The following is a 17413-nucleotide window of genomic DNA, read 5'->3' as shown; positions in this document are numbered from 1 at the left end:
GAGGGAGGAATTGAGTTTAATTTGAAAGTAAACACCGGAAGTCACGTTTTTGACGCTTGGGGAGTTGACGGGTATTCATGCTGTAAGCCAACCTGGAACAATGGACCCGTGCCACGGAGGACCCATTAGGGACCTGCAAGGAGGGGTTAGCTTGGAGGGAAACCTTGAATAAATCCTGTCAACATTTTATGTCAGTTGCTTGTATGTTTCGAAGTTAGAAATGAGCTTCAATAAAACGACTACTTTGTAACCAAAATTGCAGCTACAACGTTTGCTACATGTTATATTACAGAGATAAGACAAATCTAGTTTGTAGCAGGTAACAGGAATGACCAATCTGATGCAAGCCAACTTTTCAAGGACCTGTCACAGCCTTCGATAATGTGTCTCTGGCCAATCAGAATCTTTGTTGTTAGATTGTATTACGCCTTTCCGCGCCTTTGATGTGACTGGGTCAAGAAGTGAAAAAACTTCGGTAAGTAGCAGACCACACCAATATTAGGAAAGTAACAATCCATATTATTAGCAACTAATGAGAAATATTTTTTAATCGTAATTATTACTACTTTCTGTTGGGATTGTGGCTAGCAATGTAGTACTACCGATGAGGCTAAAGTGCGTAATTAATTGCCACCCAGTCAATTGTCTTGTACTGTAAAACCATAGTCCATAATTTGCAGTTTTACTAGTTCTGAGTAATACAAATTGAACTTGTTTAAAAATAAAAAGTAAGCAGTCAATAATGTGATATTTGTTCACTTGAATAAAGTCAAGAAAAATGTATAAAAGCTTCAATTCTCTGAAACATGAACACTGCCTTTGCCTTGCTAGCTTAGTCTGTCCCATGGGGAACCCTGATTCTGCATCAAACATGTCAAGTGACGTCTCTGACAGGTACCAGTGTCAAATATGGGAACTAATATAATTGGGAGACATGTTACTGTATATGTAGTGACATATACTCTATTCTTCTGTCTTTGTTAGCTTTGATGATTTATCAGATCTAGATGAAGACTATGTGGTCCCAGCGAAAACCACAAAGCGGAAGAAAACAGCGCCAGCAATGTCAGTTGTAAGTGAATTTCCACAACACTTCTCTGCTATCATCAGGTCTAGGTAGCATGGCGCAGCTGTAATTGTTGAATGTCAAGCCACCGCTAATTCTGTCGATGGCATCAATTCACTCGAAAACCCCTGCTGAGCTGCCCTTCTGTCTCCCTCTCATCCCAAGCCACCCAAGAGGCAGAGACGTAAAGCTGCATTGAGAGCGACACCCAGTTCGCCTAACAGCTCCATCTCCTCTCCACCAGACACTGCTCAGCAGGAACAGTCACCCCAAGGGACCCCCAGGCAGACCTCACCGCAGCCTGGGACAAGAGTAGCGAACAGGGGCAACTGCCTTATCAGTGCAAAGGATATCTTTGAAGCTGTCATCTCTGGAAAGACTGCCCTGGTGGTGAGCAAACTGTCAGCAGAGGTCCAAGAAGGTAACAGGGGAATAGAGATAAAGACATGAATGGACGTAGCTACTGAGGGAGGCGGTTTCTAATGAGAGGGATTACTGTGTTGTCAGAGGCTGACGGATGAGAGCCTCCAGAGTCGCCTCAGATATGCAAAGAGGAGCAAGGAAGGCTTTTCACTGGGTCGCATTGTTAAATATTGACAGCAAGCATCCATCCTTACTGTTGTTGTTGTGATGTTATGGCTCTTTGAGCTTGTGTTTTGCTGCTATAAAAAGCAATCCTGCATCATGGAGGATAACTCGTGTGATATATTATTTAGAATCCAGCTGTCTGAGTAGCTGTCGTCTTTTTGTCCATCCCTAGACAGTGGTCGACGAGTGGCTGGACGCCTACAAGCAAAGTCATGAGACTGGGATGCTGATTCTCGTCAACTTCATTGTTCAGTCCTGTGGATGCAAAGGTCAGGGGTCAAGGGGGAAGCCAGGCGATGGATAGGAGGTGGGAGGGATGTGGGTCAACAGATTACCTTTCCAATTTCAGCTGGGGCGAAGGTGGAGTATTGATCCCTTGGCATGACTGGATCACATTGTTAAAGTTCTCTGAATAGGAAGTGTTTTCTGAAAGGACGAGAAAAAAAGGGAATGCCACTTCAATTTGTCTATTCATTAAGGCTGCCAAAAATTACGTGGCAATTAAAATATTGAATTAAGAGTGTCTCCACACAGTCACACAGAATCTGATGCTCTTTTATAATTTATATTCTGACCCAAACACAATGACAACAGTGCAACTCCAACACCATATAGTATGTATCTTGCAAACTTCATCAACTTGCAAACATCCTTTAGTCCATCCTCGGAAAAACAAATGTTCATTCTTTTTTTTTTTTTAATTGTCATTGAATGTGAGTGTGAATGATTGTTTGTCTATATGTGCCTTGTGATTGGCTGGCGACCAGTCCAGGGTGTACCCCGCCTCTTGCCCGAAGACAGCTGGGATAGGCTCCAGCACCCCCCGCGACCCTCGTGAGGATAAGCGGTAGAAAATAAATGAATGAATGAATGAATGAATGAGTGTGAATGGTTGTTTGTCTATATGTGCCCTGTGATTGACTGTCGACCAGTCCCGGGTGAACCCCGCGTCTCGCTCCAAAGTCAGCTGGGATAGGCTCCAGCATATCCCGGCGACCCTAGTGACGATATGCGGCATAGAAAATGAATGGATGGGCGGGAAGGGAAAAAAATCCAAACCTGCATGCCCCTGTGTGAAAAAGTGATTAACCCCCTTTTGCTCTTTCTTCCCCCGAAAAGAAAGTCATTTAGATCTATCAGTCTGCAAAATAAATATGGGATTCGTATCACAGTGAGAGACATTATCCACAAATGGAAAACATGGAACAGTGGTAAACCTTCCCAGGAGTGGTCGGCCAACCAAAATTACCCCAAGAATGGAGTGATGACTCCAACTTCCAAGACGAAAATCGTCTTTGTTGAAAAACTAAATTTTTCAACACAAAAAAAATCCCTTCAGTACCAACCATTTTAGACGATTTTGACTGATCTGTCAAGGCACACAGAATATTGTGTCCTATGGTTATATAAATATAGAACTAACTAACTAAAAGAAAGACAACTTTCATCAGAAATAAAAGTTTGTTTCTACCATTTTCCATTGTTTTGTAATCAGTAGTAGAATATGGGTACGTTTCAGGAAAATATCAGTTCCCGACTAGAAAAAAAAAACTTTTTGGTGAAAAGATACAGTTCGAGCATTACTTTCATTTTGACACAAATAGATTTTGTGACAGCTGAAATATCTAAGTAACTATACCAACATAATGACACACAAAAATGTGTTGTTGGGATTGGACTTTCAGAATTCTTAAACCGTTTAAAGACTTCTTTCGTATTTAATAAATTAAGGATTATCTCAATTGGGCGTTTTTATTGTGATGATCTTGAAGAAGAATGTCCGGTCATCAGTTTGTGACCTCAAGCGAAAATCCACTTGGGTTTTGCTGCATGACAATGATCCAAAACACACCAGAAAATCCACATCTGAACAGCTGAAGAAAAACAAAAGGAAGACTTTGGAGGTGTAGGAAACCCATTGCAAGTTACCACAAAGGCTTGGTTGCAGTTGTTGCTGCTAAGGGTGGCCCAGCCAGTTATTAGGTTCAGGAGGCAATCACTTTTTCACACAGGGCCATGTCGGTTTGGATTGTTTTTCTCCTTTAATAATAAAAAGTTTCATTTAAAAACTGTGCTTTGTGTTCAGCTGTGTTGTCATTGACTAATATTTGTTTGATAAGTCGAAATAAGTGTGACAAATATGCAAAATTAAAAATCAGAAAGGGGGCAAACACGTTTTCTTTGAATGCAAATGTTCAGTTACCATTAAAGAGATTCGTGTTAGACAAATGGATTTTCAGAAGTGTGTGATATCTAACCATCTGCCGTCATTTATCTTTATATAAAATGGTCATATTTCAGACATAGTTGCAAATGGTGATTAATCAGTAAGGATTCATTCATGTGAAAAATGATTAATCTGATTCATTAACTGTCCTCATTTGACAGCTCTAGTATTCATGCATGCTTTTGCAGGAGTGATTAGCAGAGAGATGCTGGACTCCATGCCAAATGCGAATATCATCGCCACGCTAACCAAACAGTTTGATCTGGTGAGAAAAAAATGAATAATACAAGCATGGTTTGTTTATAACTGTAAAAAAATGGCTCAAATTATGTACGGCTCTTCTTCCAGAATGAAGCGACATATCCTCTGTCCAAGCCGGGCCCCTCGCTGAAGCGATTCAAAGCAGGCCTCTGCGAGTTTGCCCGGGTCCTCGTGCACTCCTGTCGGTGTAGTCTCATATACGACGGGTACCTCTTCCCTTTTGTGCTGTCGCTACTCACGGGGCTCACGGACTCCCAAGTCAGAGCCTTCAGACACACAAGTACACTGCTGGGTGAGCAATACCACATTCACTCACTATAGTCATAAATAAGTACACTTGCACAATCTAGTCAGACCTGTATCCAAAATTATTTTTGTAGTGTGTAAATGCTGATTCTTTTATGCAGCTTTTTGAATTGTATGGTGTAAGTACCCATGTTGAGCTAAGATGTCACAAAGGTTCTCGCCTACACTAATGACTGACGTGAGCGGAAAGACTGATATGGAAAAAAAAAACCTATATGCATTCTTGTGTCTCCTTGAGGCGGAACAACCTGCTCCATTCAGCCCACATCTGTTTTTGCTGCTGGAGGAGCTGCTTTTGTTATTCACAATGCACTTCTAGCTGTGTAGCATCTCTTTTGTAACATCTGCTCCCCTTCCTTGAAAGTGATTATTTTGCTCGAGTCAAAAAACCACAGAGACAACCCATAATGCCTTTAGGCTGGTATGAAACATGTAAGCAGGATATTCACACTCCCCTCAGTGGATCCTGCAAAAACAATAACTGCTGTATATTACTAGGAAGTGTTATTAGCACACACAGACTGGCAGCTCAAATTATTACATTGTGAATGTATATTAAACCTTGTGTCTTATATGTTATATAAGCATAAGAAATTAATATGGTTCATGCAAAGGGCAAGGAACAACATTTGGTAACTTAGACTGCTAAATGCCTTTCAAAGCCTGTGTGCTGTGTCTCGTAGGATTGACACTCGTATTGCGTATCTAATGGTAACCCTGGCTAATAGCAATCATCATATAAACTAAACACACCACACACCTCGGTACAAAGCAGTAGAACCATGTGATTTATTTTCAGTGAATATAATAAAAGTTTGATTTGTATATAATTTCTGTTCTCAATCAGAAATCACTCCACACTCTTTATTGCTTTCTGGTTCTACCATATCTTACTTATTGTGTGGAAATATGGGCTAATAACTATAAAAGCAATCTTCACTTGCTAAATGTACTGCAAAAAAGGTCAGTAAGGATAATTCATAATGCCGCCTACAGAGAACATACTACTAACTCCTTATTTCTAAAATCACAAATACTTCAACTTGCTGATATAGTTCATCTTCAAACAGCTAAAATGATGCATAAGGCTAAAAATAAGCAATTAGCTAAAAATGTCATCCAATACTTCTCTACAAGAGAGGAGAAATATGATCTCAGGGAAGAAGTACATTTGAAACACTTCTATGCTAGGACTACGTTATGCTAGCCTTAGCATTTCAGTATGTGGAATCAAACTATGGAATGGATTGAGTAAGGAAATCAAACAATGCACAACGATGAGCCAATTCAAGAAACAATACAAGCAGTTGATGTTTGCTAAATACAAGGATGAAGAGTCTTGAACCAGTCATGATGTGCTATATATATCACTATATTGACACTTACTATGGTACCCATTATGGCATTGGATGCTCATATCACCGAGTACTTCGGTACGTGATAAAAAAAAAAAAAAGCCCTTAAACTATATTAGGAAAGCAGGAAGTGAACAAATGTAACAGTTACTGATTGTAAAAGTACCAGATGGAGGGGTAGGATTTAATAAGCTTTGCTTCTTCCTACTCCTTTTGGACATGTGGAACTGTGAACTGATTATGGGATGCATTCAATTGTAATCTGATGCATGTTCAAATGAAATAAAACCATTACCATTTAAATAGATGTGCATTTCTGTTCCCTGTTAGCCTTGAAGCTAATTTCTGGGATGGTGGAAGTAGCTGTAATGGTGTCCTTCCAGCTGCACACCATCAGTCGGCGCTACGACCTGGAGAAGGGTAAGGAGGCCCACGAACAAGACTCTGAACGACTGGAAGAGCTCCAGGCCACCATCAGCCAGGTGACACGCACACACACACACGTAATGTGACACGATGACCCCTTAGGGCTAACTGTTTGACCTAGGCTACACTCATATTGAACACAACCATGTGTGTTTACAATTGCTCCACAGCTGCAGGAGAACAAAGAGGAGATGTCATCTATGATAAACACCACCTTCCGTGGCATTTTTGTGCACCGCTACCGTGACCAGATGATGGAGGTCCGGGCAATGTGCATGGAGGAGCTTGGAGTGTGGGTCAAGACGAACCCCGAGTACTTCCTCACCGACAGCTATATCAAATACTTGGGCTGGATGTTGAACGACAAGGTGCAGCAGTGAGACGTTTGTCGTGATTCATTCTGTTGCTTGATATTAACGGTCTTCGAGTCACCACGTACTGTTTGCATCTGTGTGCATATGGCATGTCAAGTGTGCTGTGTTACTCTTCTGTCTGCTCTCTCTCAGCAAAGTCTGGTGCGTCTGCAGTGTGTGCGAAGCCTGCAGGCTCTGTATCAGGAGGAGGAGTTCATTGGCCGCCTGGAGCTTTTCACCAGCAGATTTAAAGTGAGGTGTCCCTCTGGAGCAGAGCGCTTCCTTTCTCCCTCCTCTCGCCCTATCTTCCTGCCACAGCATCCTATCTATTGTTTCAGTATATTGTTTCTATTCTCCTTTTTCATTTGTCTTGTTAAGCCTTGTTCTTTGGCTGGCTTCGTGTTCATTAACTCCTCTCTGACACAAAACCAAGATGTGAACTGGAAGAAGAATGTGTATTTGACAGTGTATGTCTTTAGGAGAGGATGGTCAGCATGGTACTGGACAAGGACCAAGAGGTGGCAGTGGAAATAGTCAAGCTTTTGCTGCTAATCGACCAGTGAGGGGCTTTTCTACTATTACAAGAAATCAAATGACAAGTGTGCTTGCAAAGAAAAATATGTTGTGATGATCTGCAGCTTCATACAAACTTTTGGTGTTTTATGCACATCTGCAGGGGTATGGAGGAAGGCCTGGGAGAAAAGGAGTGCGGTCTTATCTATTCTCTGGTTTACGCCTCACACCGCAGCCTGGCATCTGCTGCTGGCCTCTTCCTCTATAAGAGGTATAAACAAATTTTTGGTCTAATTTTTGTGCAGGGCTGTGCAAAAGACACCAGTAGTTGTGTTTTAGGAATGGTACAATGCAAAAAGTAATAATAAGATGCACTGGACTATGAGTCATATTTATTTTTGCAAAATATAAGACTAAGAACAGATATTTAATCTGGAAAGGCCAGTTATTCAACTCGACAATAGCACACCCAACAACAGGTGTCTGGTTTATTAACATTAACAATAATAATAATACATTTTATTTGTATAGCTTTTTCAAAATACTCAGACACTTTACAGAAAAATGGAATTGAATAAAAGCAAGTAAACAGAGTAAAAGATACGTACAAACGTATGTAAAAATACAACATTCATTTGTTTATACACAGTTAAAACGTGAGTAAAAGCGGGGCGGGGCATTAACATTAACATTTTCAAAATAGGTTACCTATGAAAATGAAAATGAAAATAGGTATGAATGTGAGTGTGAATGGTTGTTTGTCTATATGTGCCCTGGGATTGGCTGGCCACCAGTCCAGGGTGTACCCCGCCTCTCGCCCGAAGACAGCTGGGATAGGCTCCAGCGCCCCTCGCGCCCCTCGCGCCCCTCGCGCCCCTAGTGAGGATAAGCGGTAGAAAATGAATGAATGAATGAATTTTCATTTACTCAATAGCATAAAGAACATACTTGACAACATGACATAAATAAAATAAAATCATTTAAAAAATCATGACTTAAATAAATGACACTCATTGGCCATACCAAATTGTAGGACAATATGGAAACACCACTTGTGTTGCAGAGCCAGCCAAACTATAAAAGTGTGACGTACAAGTTCGTACAATACCGTACACGCTAATATATCTTAGTATGAATGAGAATCCTCGCTTTTAGAGAAGATTTGTACTGGAAAATGTTTTTTTTAGTTATAACTATAACACATCCCATGAGCTCTAACAGTCTTCTCTATGAGGCCAAAAAAATCTAAGTATTTGTATTGTTCTCATTGTGTGTGTTACAGGCTACAAAGTGTCATTGACAACGAGAATGAGAGGGGCATGAATTTAGACTTTTTCCAGATCCTCATCTCCTTCTACCTTCAGTCCGAGGTACATTTCTTTCCTTTTGTCTGCCTTGTAACCTCCTTATGATTAATGTAATGCATACAAGAAACTCTTATTATTACAAGTTCCATGATCATGCGACCTACCTGGTGGACAGCCTGTGGGATGTGGCCAGTTCCGAGCTAAAAGACTGGGAGAGAATGACCATACTTTTACAACAGGAAACATGTGAGTTTGCTGCAAATCTGTGCATATAAACGCCAAAGACGATGATTGTGAGTCTTCTTTTGACTCCTCATATAGGTTTGTTGGATCAGGAGGAGGGCGCGCTCCTTGAGTTGATGTTTTGCGTGATCCGACAGGCAGTGGAAGCCACGCCGCCTGTTGGGAGGGTCCCGGCCAAGAAGGTGGGGACGCAACCATGATAGCTTAAGTCAGGGGTCTCAAACTCAATTTACCTGGGGGCCACTGGAGCTAGGGTCTGGGCAAGGCTGGGCCGTATCAGGTTTTCCAAAAAAAAAAACGCATTTAGTAAAAACAGAAAAATATACAAACTTTTTCAGTGCTTTGGTTCCGATTTTCTACAAGAAAAGCTCTGATAAAACATTCCACTGTTCTCAAATATCTTACTTTTTATTTTTCTACACAAAATAAGATGAAAAATAAATAAACAAATCAAGAATAAAGAAAATCAATCAGTAATAAATAAATATAATAATAATAATAAAACGGCAAATAATAAAAAGTTAAGAAACCACATATAGTTGGTGGGTAGACAAATTATTTTTTTCAGATTAAAATGAACAAAGCATTATTAGAGCCCTGTAGACATGACAAAACACGACTATAGTCACATTTATACTTTTTTTTATTTATATATAAACATGACCAGTCCAGGGTGTACCCCGCCTCTCGCCCGAAGACAGCTGGGATAGGCTCCAGCACCCCCGCGACCCTCGTGAGGAAAAAGCGGTAGAAAATGAATGAATGAATGATATAAACATATTGCGCAACTGCAGGGTCTTGAGACACATGCTAACTCGCAAACTAGAGAGTTAGCGACCTAAACGGTAGCCTTCAAGTTATTTCCTTCAAAGTTAAATAGCCAAAGACTTACCACTTCCACACGGATAGGGAGGATAACTATTAACAGTTATTTAACCTTTAACATGAACATTAATCAAACGTAATAATGTTTTCTGGGTACATGATACCATACAGCATCCATATCAAACTTTCACGGGCCGCACTAACATTAATCTTTCATATCAAGGCGGGGGCCTCAAACTAGTGTCCTGCGGGCCACATTTGGCCCGCGGGCCGCGTGTTTGAGACCCCTGGCTTAAGTAGTTGTAGCATTGAACTGTTTGTGTGACAGAATAGACATATTACTCAGTAGTCTGGGTACACTATATGGACAAACCTATTACAACTGCAGGAGTATGGCAACATAGTTAGTCTTTTGTGCATTGTCTTCACCTGTCAACATGTGTCTATGTTTGTATGTTTACACAAAGGGCCTGAATGTGAAGGAAAAGAAGATCCAGGAACAAGACAAGAGGCGTGTCACCACCCATTTCATCCCCCTGCTGCCGCAACTGCTGACCAAGGTAACTGTCCTGTTTATTAGTTGAGTGAGTGTTTTTTATTGGTGCTACACAATCTTTTTAAGCCCATGGACTGGCTCCTTTTTTTCTAAACTTAGAGAGATTATAGTAATCAATTGCTGTTGTCATCGATTGCTGTATAAAACAAAGCAAAGCAAAATATCAAATATCAAGTGGTTAGCGCGCAGACCTCACAGGTAGGAGACCAGGGTTCAATTCCACCCTCGGCCATCTCTGTGGAATTTGCATGTTCTCCCCGTGCATGCGTGGGTTTTCTCCGGGTACTCCGGTTTCCTCCCACATTCCAAAAACATGCTAGGTTAATTGGCCACTCCAAATTGTCCATAGGTATGAATGTGAGTGTGAATGGTTGTTTGTCTATATGTGCCCAGTGATTGGCTGGCCACCAGTCCAGGGTGTACCCCGCCTCTCGCCCGAAGACAGCTGGGATAGGCTCCAGCATCCCCCGCAACCCTCGTGAGGAAAAAGCGGTAGAAAATGAATGAATGAAAAAACAAAAAAAATTAACTATATTAGGAAAGCAGGAAGTGAACAAATGTAACAGTTACTGATTGTAAAAGTACCAGATGGAGGGGTAGGATTTAATAAGCTTTGCTTCTTCCTACTCCTTTTGTACATGTGGAACTGTGAACTGATTATGTGAATCATTCAATTGTAATCTGATGCATGTTCAAATGAAATAAAACCAATACCATTACCATTACCACAAATGAGCATGCACATGCCCTACATTTTTATGGATAGCAACACACACCTGTTCAAGGCCACCAGTCCAGGGTGTACCCCGCCTCTCGCCCGAAGACAGTTGTCTATCCGCTCAGACTCCAGCACCCCCGCGACCTTTGTGAGGAAAAAGCGGTAGAAAATGAATGAATGAATGAATGAATGAGCGAATGAAAACTACCAGTGACTCACCATCAGTGCAAGAGTGTTTTTATTATGTGTGCTGAAAATCCAGTCCCATATCACTGTACAATGAATATTATCATTTATTGAAGTATGTGTTTGCACCAATGCCCACCTTCCAGTACTCAGCAGACGCAGGGAAGGTAAAACTCCTCCTGCAAGCTCCCCTGTACTTCAACCTGGAGATATACTGCAGTGTACAAGGGATGGAGAAGGTAAGAGACCAATTGGAGTTCAAGACTTTACAACAATAGCCAATGCAGTTAGTGTGTACTTTTTCTCATGTTGCTTTACCGTGTCATCAGCATCTGGACCAGCTGCTGTCTCAGTTATGCGAGATTGTGGCGAAGCACACGGACGCTGCCGTGTTAGGGGCGTGCGGCCGCCTGTTCAGCGTGCTTTGTTCCGACCACTACACCTTTTCCTCCCGTTCCCGTATGGCATTTAGTCAGCTGGTGGACAACCTGACAGACTGCTTCAGCGCCTATTTGAGTGACTTGCTGCAGGTATGTAAAACTAAAGTAGAGTGCCATTGCTCTCAGACATGATACTTGAATTATACTACTCATTTTCTACTGAGCTTCCAGACTGTTATATATGGCACAAAATGATATTCTATTCCCGGTTCTATGGTTATCATCACATGTGACATTTTCAGAACTCAAGTGTGGTGTGTGTTTGTGTGTGTGTGTACACACAGGGTACAACAGATGACGATGTTTACAGTGCCGCCATGGCCTTAAAAAGGATTGCGGCCTTGAACAGGTGTGTGTTGCTATCCAAAAAAAGGTAGGGCATGTGCATGCTCATTCGTGGTAATGGTAATGGTATTGGTTTAATTTCATTTGAACATGCCTCAGATTACAATTGAATGCATCCCATAATCAGTTCACAGTTCCACATGTCCAAAAGGAGTAGGAAGAAGCAAAGCTTATTAAATCCTACCCCTCCATCTGGTACTTTTACAATCACTAACTGTTACATTTGTTCACTTCCTGCTTTCCTAATATAGTTAAAAAAATTTTTTCATTCATTCATTCATTCATTCATTTTCTACCGCTTTTTCCTCACGAGGGTCGCGGTGGTGCTGGAGCCTATCCCAACTGTCTTCGGGCGAGAAACGGGGTACACCCTGGACTGGTGGCCAGCCAATCACAGGGCACATATAGACAAACAACTATTCACACTCACATTCATACCTATGGACAATTCGGAGTCGCCAATTAACCTAGCATGTTTTTGGAATGTGGGAGGAAACCGGAGTACCCGGAGAAAACCCACACATGCACTGGGAGAACATGCAAACTCCACACAGAGATGGCCGAGGGTGGAATTTAACCCTGGTCTCCTAGCTGTGAGGTCTGTGCGCTAACCTAAACGTGCCACCCTTTTATTTATTTATTTATTCATTTTCTACCGCTTTTTCCTCACGAGGGTCGCGGGGGTGCTGGAGTCTATCCCAGCTGTCTTTGGGCGAGAGGCGGGGTACACCCTGGACTGGTTGCCAGCCAATCACAGGGCACATATAGACAAACAACCATTCACACTCACATTCATACCTATGGACAATTTGGAGTTTTTTGTATATATATAGTATATTTATATATTAATTTTTAATTATATATTTAATATATACACGTATATGTGTGTTCCAGTGCCAAAGACCTAACAGCTTGGAGGTTGTTTGACTCCTGCATGGACCTTCTTAAAAGCAGGCTGGAATCCAGAGAGCTGGATGAGGAAGTCTGGGCTGATTGTTTTCATGCTGGATGAATAATGAAGAGAGTGTGACTACTCTTGGCTTTCATTTCAGCTCTTTGTGTCGGCTCTGAGATGCTCCGCCTTCCATCTGATGTGGGCCAAAGCCAATGCACACGACTCTGCACCCACCGAGGTGCCCGAGTGACAACGGCGCATTCCTTTTTGATTTTCTGTTTGACTTCCCGGTTGCTGACCCTTGTCTGTCTGTCCCAGGAGGAGCTGAAGCTTCTGAAGAATGAGGTTCTCTCCTTGTGCCACATCTGCCAGACGTGTTTGTGTCTGGGCGAGGCTGAGATCAGGGATGAGGTTGGAGCATCAGTACCAACAGAAATATCATGATGTCACATGCAAAATCATGAAAACATATTTTTTCCTTCCCTCCACTGTAGGCCTTTAAGCTGCTGTGTGATCTGCTGCTGCTTTACAGCACCAATTCTATCCGCTCTGAACCAGCCCTCCGTAGCTTGTACCTCTTGCCCTCCGATGCAATGCGTGCTGAACTGGCAGCCTACCTTCTGGACTATGTCTTCTCAGACTCTGACAGTGTGGGAGTGGAAGGTATTTGAAGTCATTATTGTCTGTCATTAAGTGTTCATGGCGGTCCGTTGATAAGACTTTCCAAGTATGAACTCCATCTTCAATACATCTGGTCATCACCTGGGGTTTGTTTCACTTCCACAGACGAGCACGAGGAGATCGCCCTTCTTCAGAAGAAGCGCCTCCACCTGGCCGGCTACTGCAAGTTGGTCATCTACGGCGTACTGGACCTCACAGCTGCCACCGACGTCTTCAAACACTACCACAAGGTAGAAGTCATGTTTCAGCTTTTTTTCTGCTACTTCTTGGAGGCATGAAAACGGCAAAATGCCCAGTTCAATTATGAATCCAGGATGTGAATCAGAGTGAGTCATTCCTCGCACCTTGCTGTTGTTCTCACTCTCCTCCGGAGAGAACTGCAATCAAAAGAGGCGACCTAGCAAGAACACAGTGTATTATTGTCATATTTACCTCCCACCAATGATTTGGCTTTTGGAATGTCAAATGAATGATGAAAAAATTATCAGAATAATCAGTTTTTAAATTCATCAATGATGATTAATCACAACTACATTATGTCTGAAATATGCCCATTTTTACTGTATTTAATGAAACAAATATTTTCTATGTATTAACATGGCAATCCATGAAATCTATTTTTCTAACACGAGTCTCTTTAACTCATTAAATCTCAGTCGTCTCTCGGGTTACCGGCCATTTTTGATTATTTTCACTGATTTTTCAAGGCACACAGAATATTGTATTCTTGGGCTACATAGATAAGATTAAGGAAAGATACAACTCTCATCTTTGATGAGAAAAAATGTTTGTTTGTAGTCTTTAAGCTCATGGAATCCATATTTACTTATTTCCTGACGTGTTGAAGTTTGCATGTATACAAAGTTCATTAATATAACTCTGTTATGCATGTATGAAATAAACCAAACCATGACCACTACCCTCTATTAGCCCCAATTTGGTGTGGTAAAGCTATAATCTATAAATAGTGAAGGAAAAAAATCCAGCTCACCCGACTCAAGCTTTATTAAATGTGGCACCCAGAAATGTAATTGAATACTGTGCTAATTACGATCATCTGATGTCTTGGATGTCTTCTAACAGTACTTTAGGGACTTTGGCGACATCATCAAAGACACCATAATCAAGACCAAGGCGGTCAGTCCTGTGCTGAGCGCCAAGACTCTCTGCCTTTGTCTGCAGCAGGTGGGCCATATTGACACACATGGTAATATTTATCATACGTGCTCAAGGTGTGCTCGTATATGTCCTCCGTTGCTGTCAGTGTGATAACTAATTATTTTATGTCAATCCAGCTTTTCTCAGAGATGCTGATGGAGGATGTCAGCAGGCAGGATATTAGCAAGATCCGAGATTTAGCCAAGAGGCTCGCCCTGACTTTCGGCACTGACCTCGAACGTGCTCGCACACCTCTGTTGGCTCTGCACAAGTGAGTAGCAAGTTTCATTTGTCTGGAAGTGCTCATCAGCTCAGTGTGAATCCGGATGGGTTGTGGTGGTCTTCGTTGTTTCTTTCCCCTCTCAGGGGTGGCATAGGTTTTGCCTTCCGTGCTGCGCAGCAAGAAGCAGAAGAGCAGTTCCCCAACGTGGCCTTCCTGGAGATCCTCAGCGAGTTTAGTTTGAAGCTGCCCCAGCAGGAGCGGACCCAGCTGTGAGCTTTACGGCCCACGCATGAACTCACTCACTCACTCACTGTGGAGCACAAATGTGCTCAAACATACACATTAAATACGCATTTGTGGTTCTTTTCATTGATTGTTCCCTCTCAGGGCTGCTTTCCTGAAATCCAAGTGTCCCCATGCTGCCCTCTCCTGGCAACCGGTCAGAGTGTATCAGCTCTCCTTGGAGGGCCGTGTCTCTGCCAGACGCAAATTGGAGCTGGAGGAGAGAAGGGAAGCCGCCACTCCAGGAACCATCCCGGTTACTAAGCGCAAGAAGACATCCGCTCAAGGTTAGACAATGAAAATAATACTCCGGTTTCTTTATGGTAATTTTCATATGAAAAAATACATTTTGGCTGTTACATAATTATAGGTTATCACATGGTTTGTCTGGTATCAGGCCAGGTATCATGCCCCCAAGTGTCAGTATTACCCCGAGACTCGGTCTCTGACTGGGCCTGATACCAGACAAACCATGTGATGATCTTATTATCACATACTATTTAATCATTAGCTTATTATCACGTACTATTTAATATTTACTGTTATACTAATATTTACTATATTATTTACTATTTACTCTTTAACCGCTGACATGTTGACAGAGCACAGGCGGCAGCAAAACAAACGCTGTGTGTTCACGCTCGTGCGCTGTTCTCTGATTGGTTGTTTCACGGGCACGATACCAGAGCAGCGCGCTCTGAGTGGACAGCTACGGGGGCTGATACTGGACATGGTTAAACTCTAGATTTTATCAGTATCACTGCCCTGGGCTTTGACACAGTATCATTTCGGCCTTTTCCCGTATCATTCATGGGTGGATTCTAGGGTACAGGGCCAATTAATACTGTAGTATGTGATAATATGTTTTATAGCATCATCATTCAATGTGATATCATCTCCCTCATTCAGGGTCAGTGTCCAGCACAGTGAAAAAATCCTGGTTGGACAGCAGCAGCATGCACAGTGGTTTGTCCACTCCGGCCTTCACCTCCACAGCCCGGAAGCACCCGTCCACAATGCTCGCTGATCCCAGGGAAGATGTCATCTTGGAGTCGGATGTTGGCAGCGGTTTATCTGAGACTAAGTCCGAGGATGAATTCTCCTCAGGGTATGCTGTTTTTAGTTTTTAAATCATGACTGCCTCTGAAGTACCAATCGCAGACCCACCCAATGGTGGCGTTGCGACTAACCCAAACATTTCAGGTCACAGATGCGAAAGGTGCGTCCCACCAGGCGACAACACTCCTCCCTACGGGTGCAGGGCTCCACCTTGACTCCGCAAGAACTGAACAACCATCTCACCTTGTGAGAGGATTTAGTGTATACACTCACAAAAACTGAACGGTTTGTGACGCTGCAATAACGACGCGTGTGTGTGTGTTTGCGTGTGTTCATGTAGGCTGTCGCTGATAGAGGATGACCCCGCAGAACAAGAAATTGACGAGTACGAAAGTGACTCTTCATACACGCTGGTAAAACAAATCTTTATTAAATCAACCCTACAATAGTCTGTGCACTGTGTAAAGCAATATGACCTCAATATGTCTCATACTGTTATTGTTCCACAGCCCTCCACCCGCCACAGTACCAGTGTCATTGATGAACTGTTTGACTGAAGTCCTGTCGACTTGTCATGCAACATGTCTGATTTGTGTTTTGCACGTTTGCTCGTTAAAGCTTTGTTTTGCAGCTATGGATCTTGTTATATGGGTAAGAGAGCTGAATTAATTGAACAAAAACAGGGTCTCAATGTTACTGTTGTGATGATTTACAAGCACAAAAGAGCTGTTTCACTTTATCCCTGTGCAAGACACTGCTCTCTGTTTCATGTTAACATAACCTATATTTCTATTATGTCTTTTTAATTTAACAACGTAAATTAAGTGTGTTGATTGTTCAAATGAATGTGAAAATGTCATTCATAATCATAAAATGCAGTTCTGGACTCATGCGTTTTCACATGAGGTGTAATAAGTACTAAAATCGGCAGTTGTGTTTGATTTACAGTCACTTGACTCAGCAGCTACAAAAGAAAAAAACTCATTCAGATTGAGTTTCGATATTGGCGATAATGACCCTGTATTTACCTGGTATCGGATTGATACCAAATTGAGCGTTATCACACACCACTGGGTTTGTTCACTGCTAATACAACAATGTCATCGCCATATTGGATGTGGCAAGGCTGTTGTAAATGAATACAAGTAAATTTACTTACTTAAAAAAACGCCTTTCTCCAAAGAAATTTAAGTTAATTCCTCTTGTTTATACATTCACACAAGCACTTACGAAGCAACATTGGCACATCCAATATGGCGGTGCTTGATGCTGAGTCTTATCTTGTTTGCAACAAAGCAACATATCTATGTCTACAACAGTGACATGCACTGACTACAAATGGATAGCATTGCCTTACTATAAAATGTATAGATTGCATATTTGATTACTTTCTATAAGTC

At 42.0% G+C, this 17413-nt stretch overlaps 1 protein-coding gene across 3 annotated transcripts; it reads left to right on the top strand.

Annotated features, from left to right (window-relative positions):
- Positions 1 to 86: 86 nt before the first annotated feature.
- On the top strand, positions 87 to 17360 carry LOC131131045 (cohesin subunit SA-1). Of its 3 annotated transcripts, XM_058075343.1 has the most exons (32): positions 87 to 475; positions 832 to 894; positions 985 to 1072; positions 1232 to 1456; positions 1827 to 1923; positions 4070 to 4146; positions 4230 to 4434; positions 6134 to 6285; positions 6400 to 6597; positions 6736 to 6834; positions 7062 to 7141; positions 7259 to 7366; positions 8378 to 8465; positions 8546 to 8648; positions 8724 to 8827; positions 9938 to 10030; positions 11077 to 11169; positions 11260 to 11460; positions 11655 to 11719; positions 12610 to 12697; positions 12768 to 12848; positions 12929 to 13021; positions 13105 to 13273; positions 13397 to 13521; positions 14375 to 14476; positions 14587 to 14720; positions 14816 to 14941; positions 15060 to 15241; positions 15864 to 16062; positions 16158 to 16259; positions 16354 to 16426; positions 16523 to 17359. In XM_058075343.1, exons 2-32 carry the CDS (start codon positions 845 to 847, stop codon positions 16568 to 16570), a joined length of 3648 nt encoding a protein of 1215 aa, XP_057931326.1. In that variant the 5' UTR covers positions 87 to 475; positions 832 to 844; the 3' UTR covers positions 16571 to 17359. The 3 variants fall into 3 exon arrangements, with proteins under 3 accessions (XP_057931326.1, XP_057931328.1, XP_057931329.1); XM_058075345.1 differs by lacking the exon at positions 87 to 475 and having other exon boundaries at positions 848 to 894; positions 1311 to 1456; positions 16523 to 17360; XM_058075346.1 differs by lacking the exon at positions 87 to 475 and having other exon boundaries at positions 848 to 894; positions 1311 to 1923; positions 16523 to 17360.
- The last annotated feature ends 53 nt before the right edge of the window (positions 17361 to 17413 follow it).

This window comes from Doryrhamphus excisus, chromosome 6, assembly GCF_030265055.1.
Source record: "Doryrhamphus excisus isolate RoL2022-K1 chromosome 6, RoL_Dexc_1.0, whole genome shotgun sequence".
In the NCBI taxonomy this organism is placed as follows: domain Eukaryota; kingdom Metazoa; phylum Chordata; class Actinopteri; order Syngnathiformes; family Syngnathidae; genus Doryrhamphus; species Doryrhamphus excisus.
This window is presented reverse-complemented; position numbering and strand designations above follow the sequence as displayed.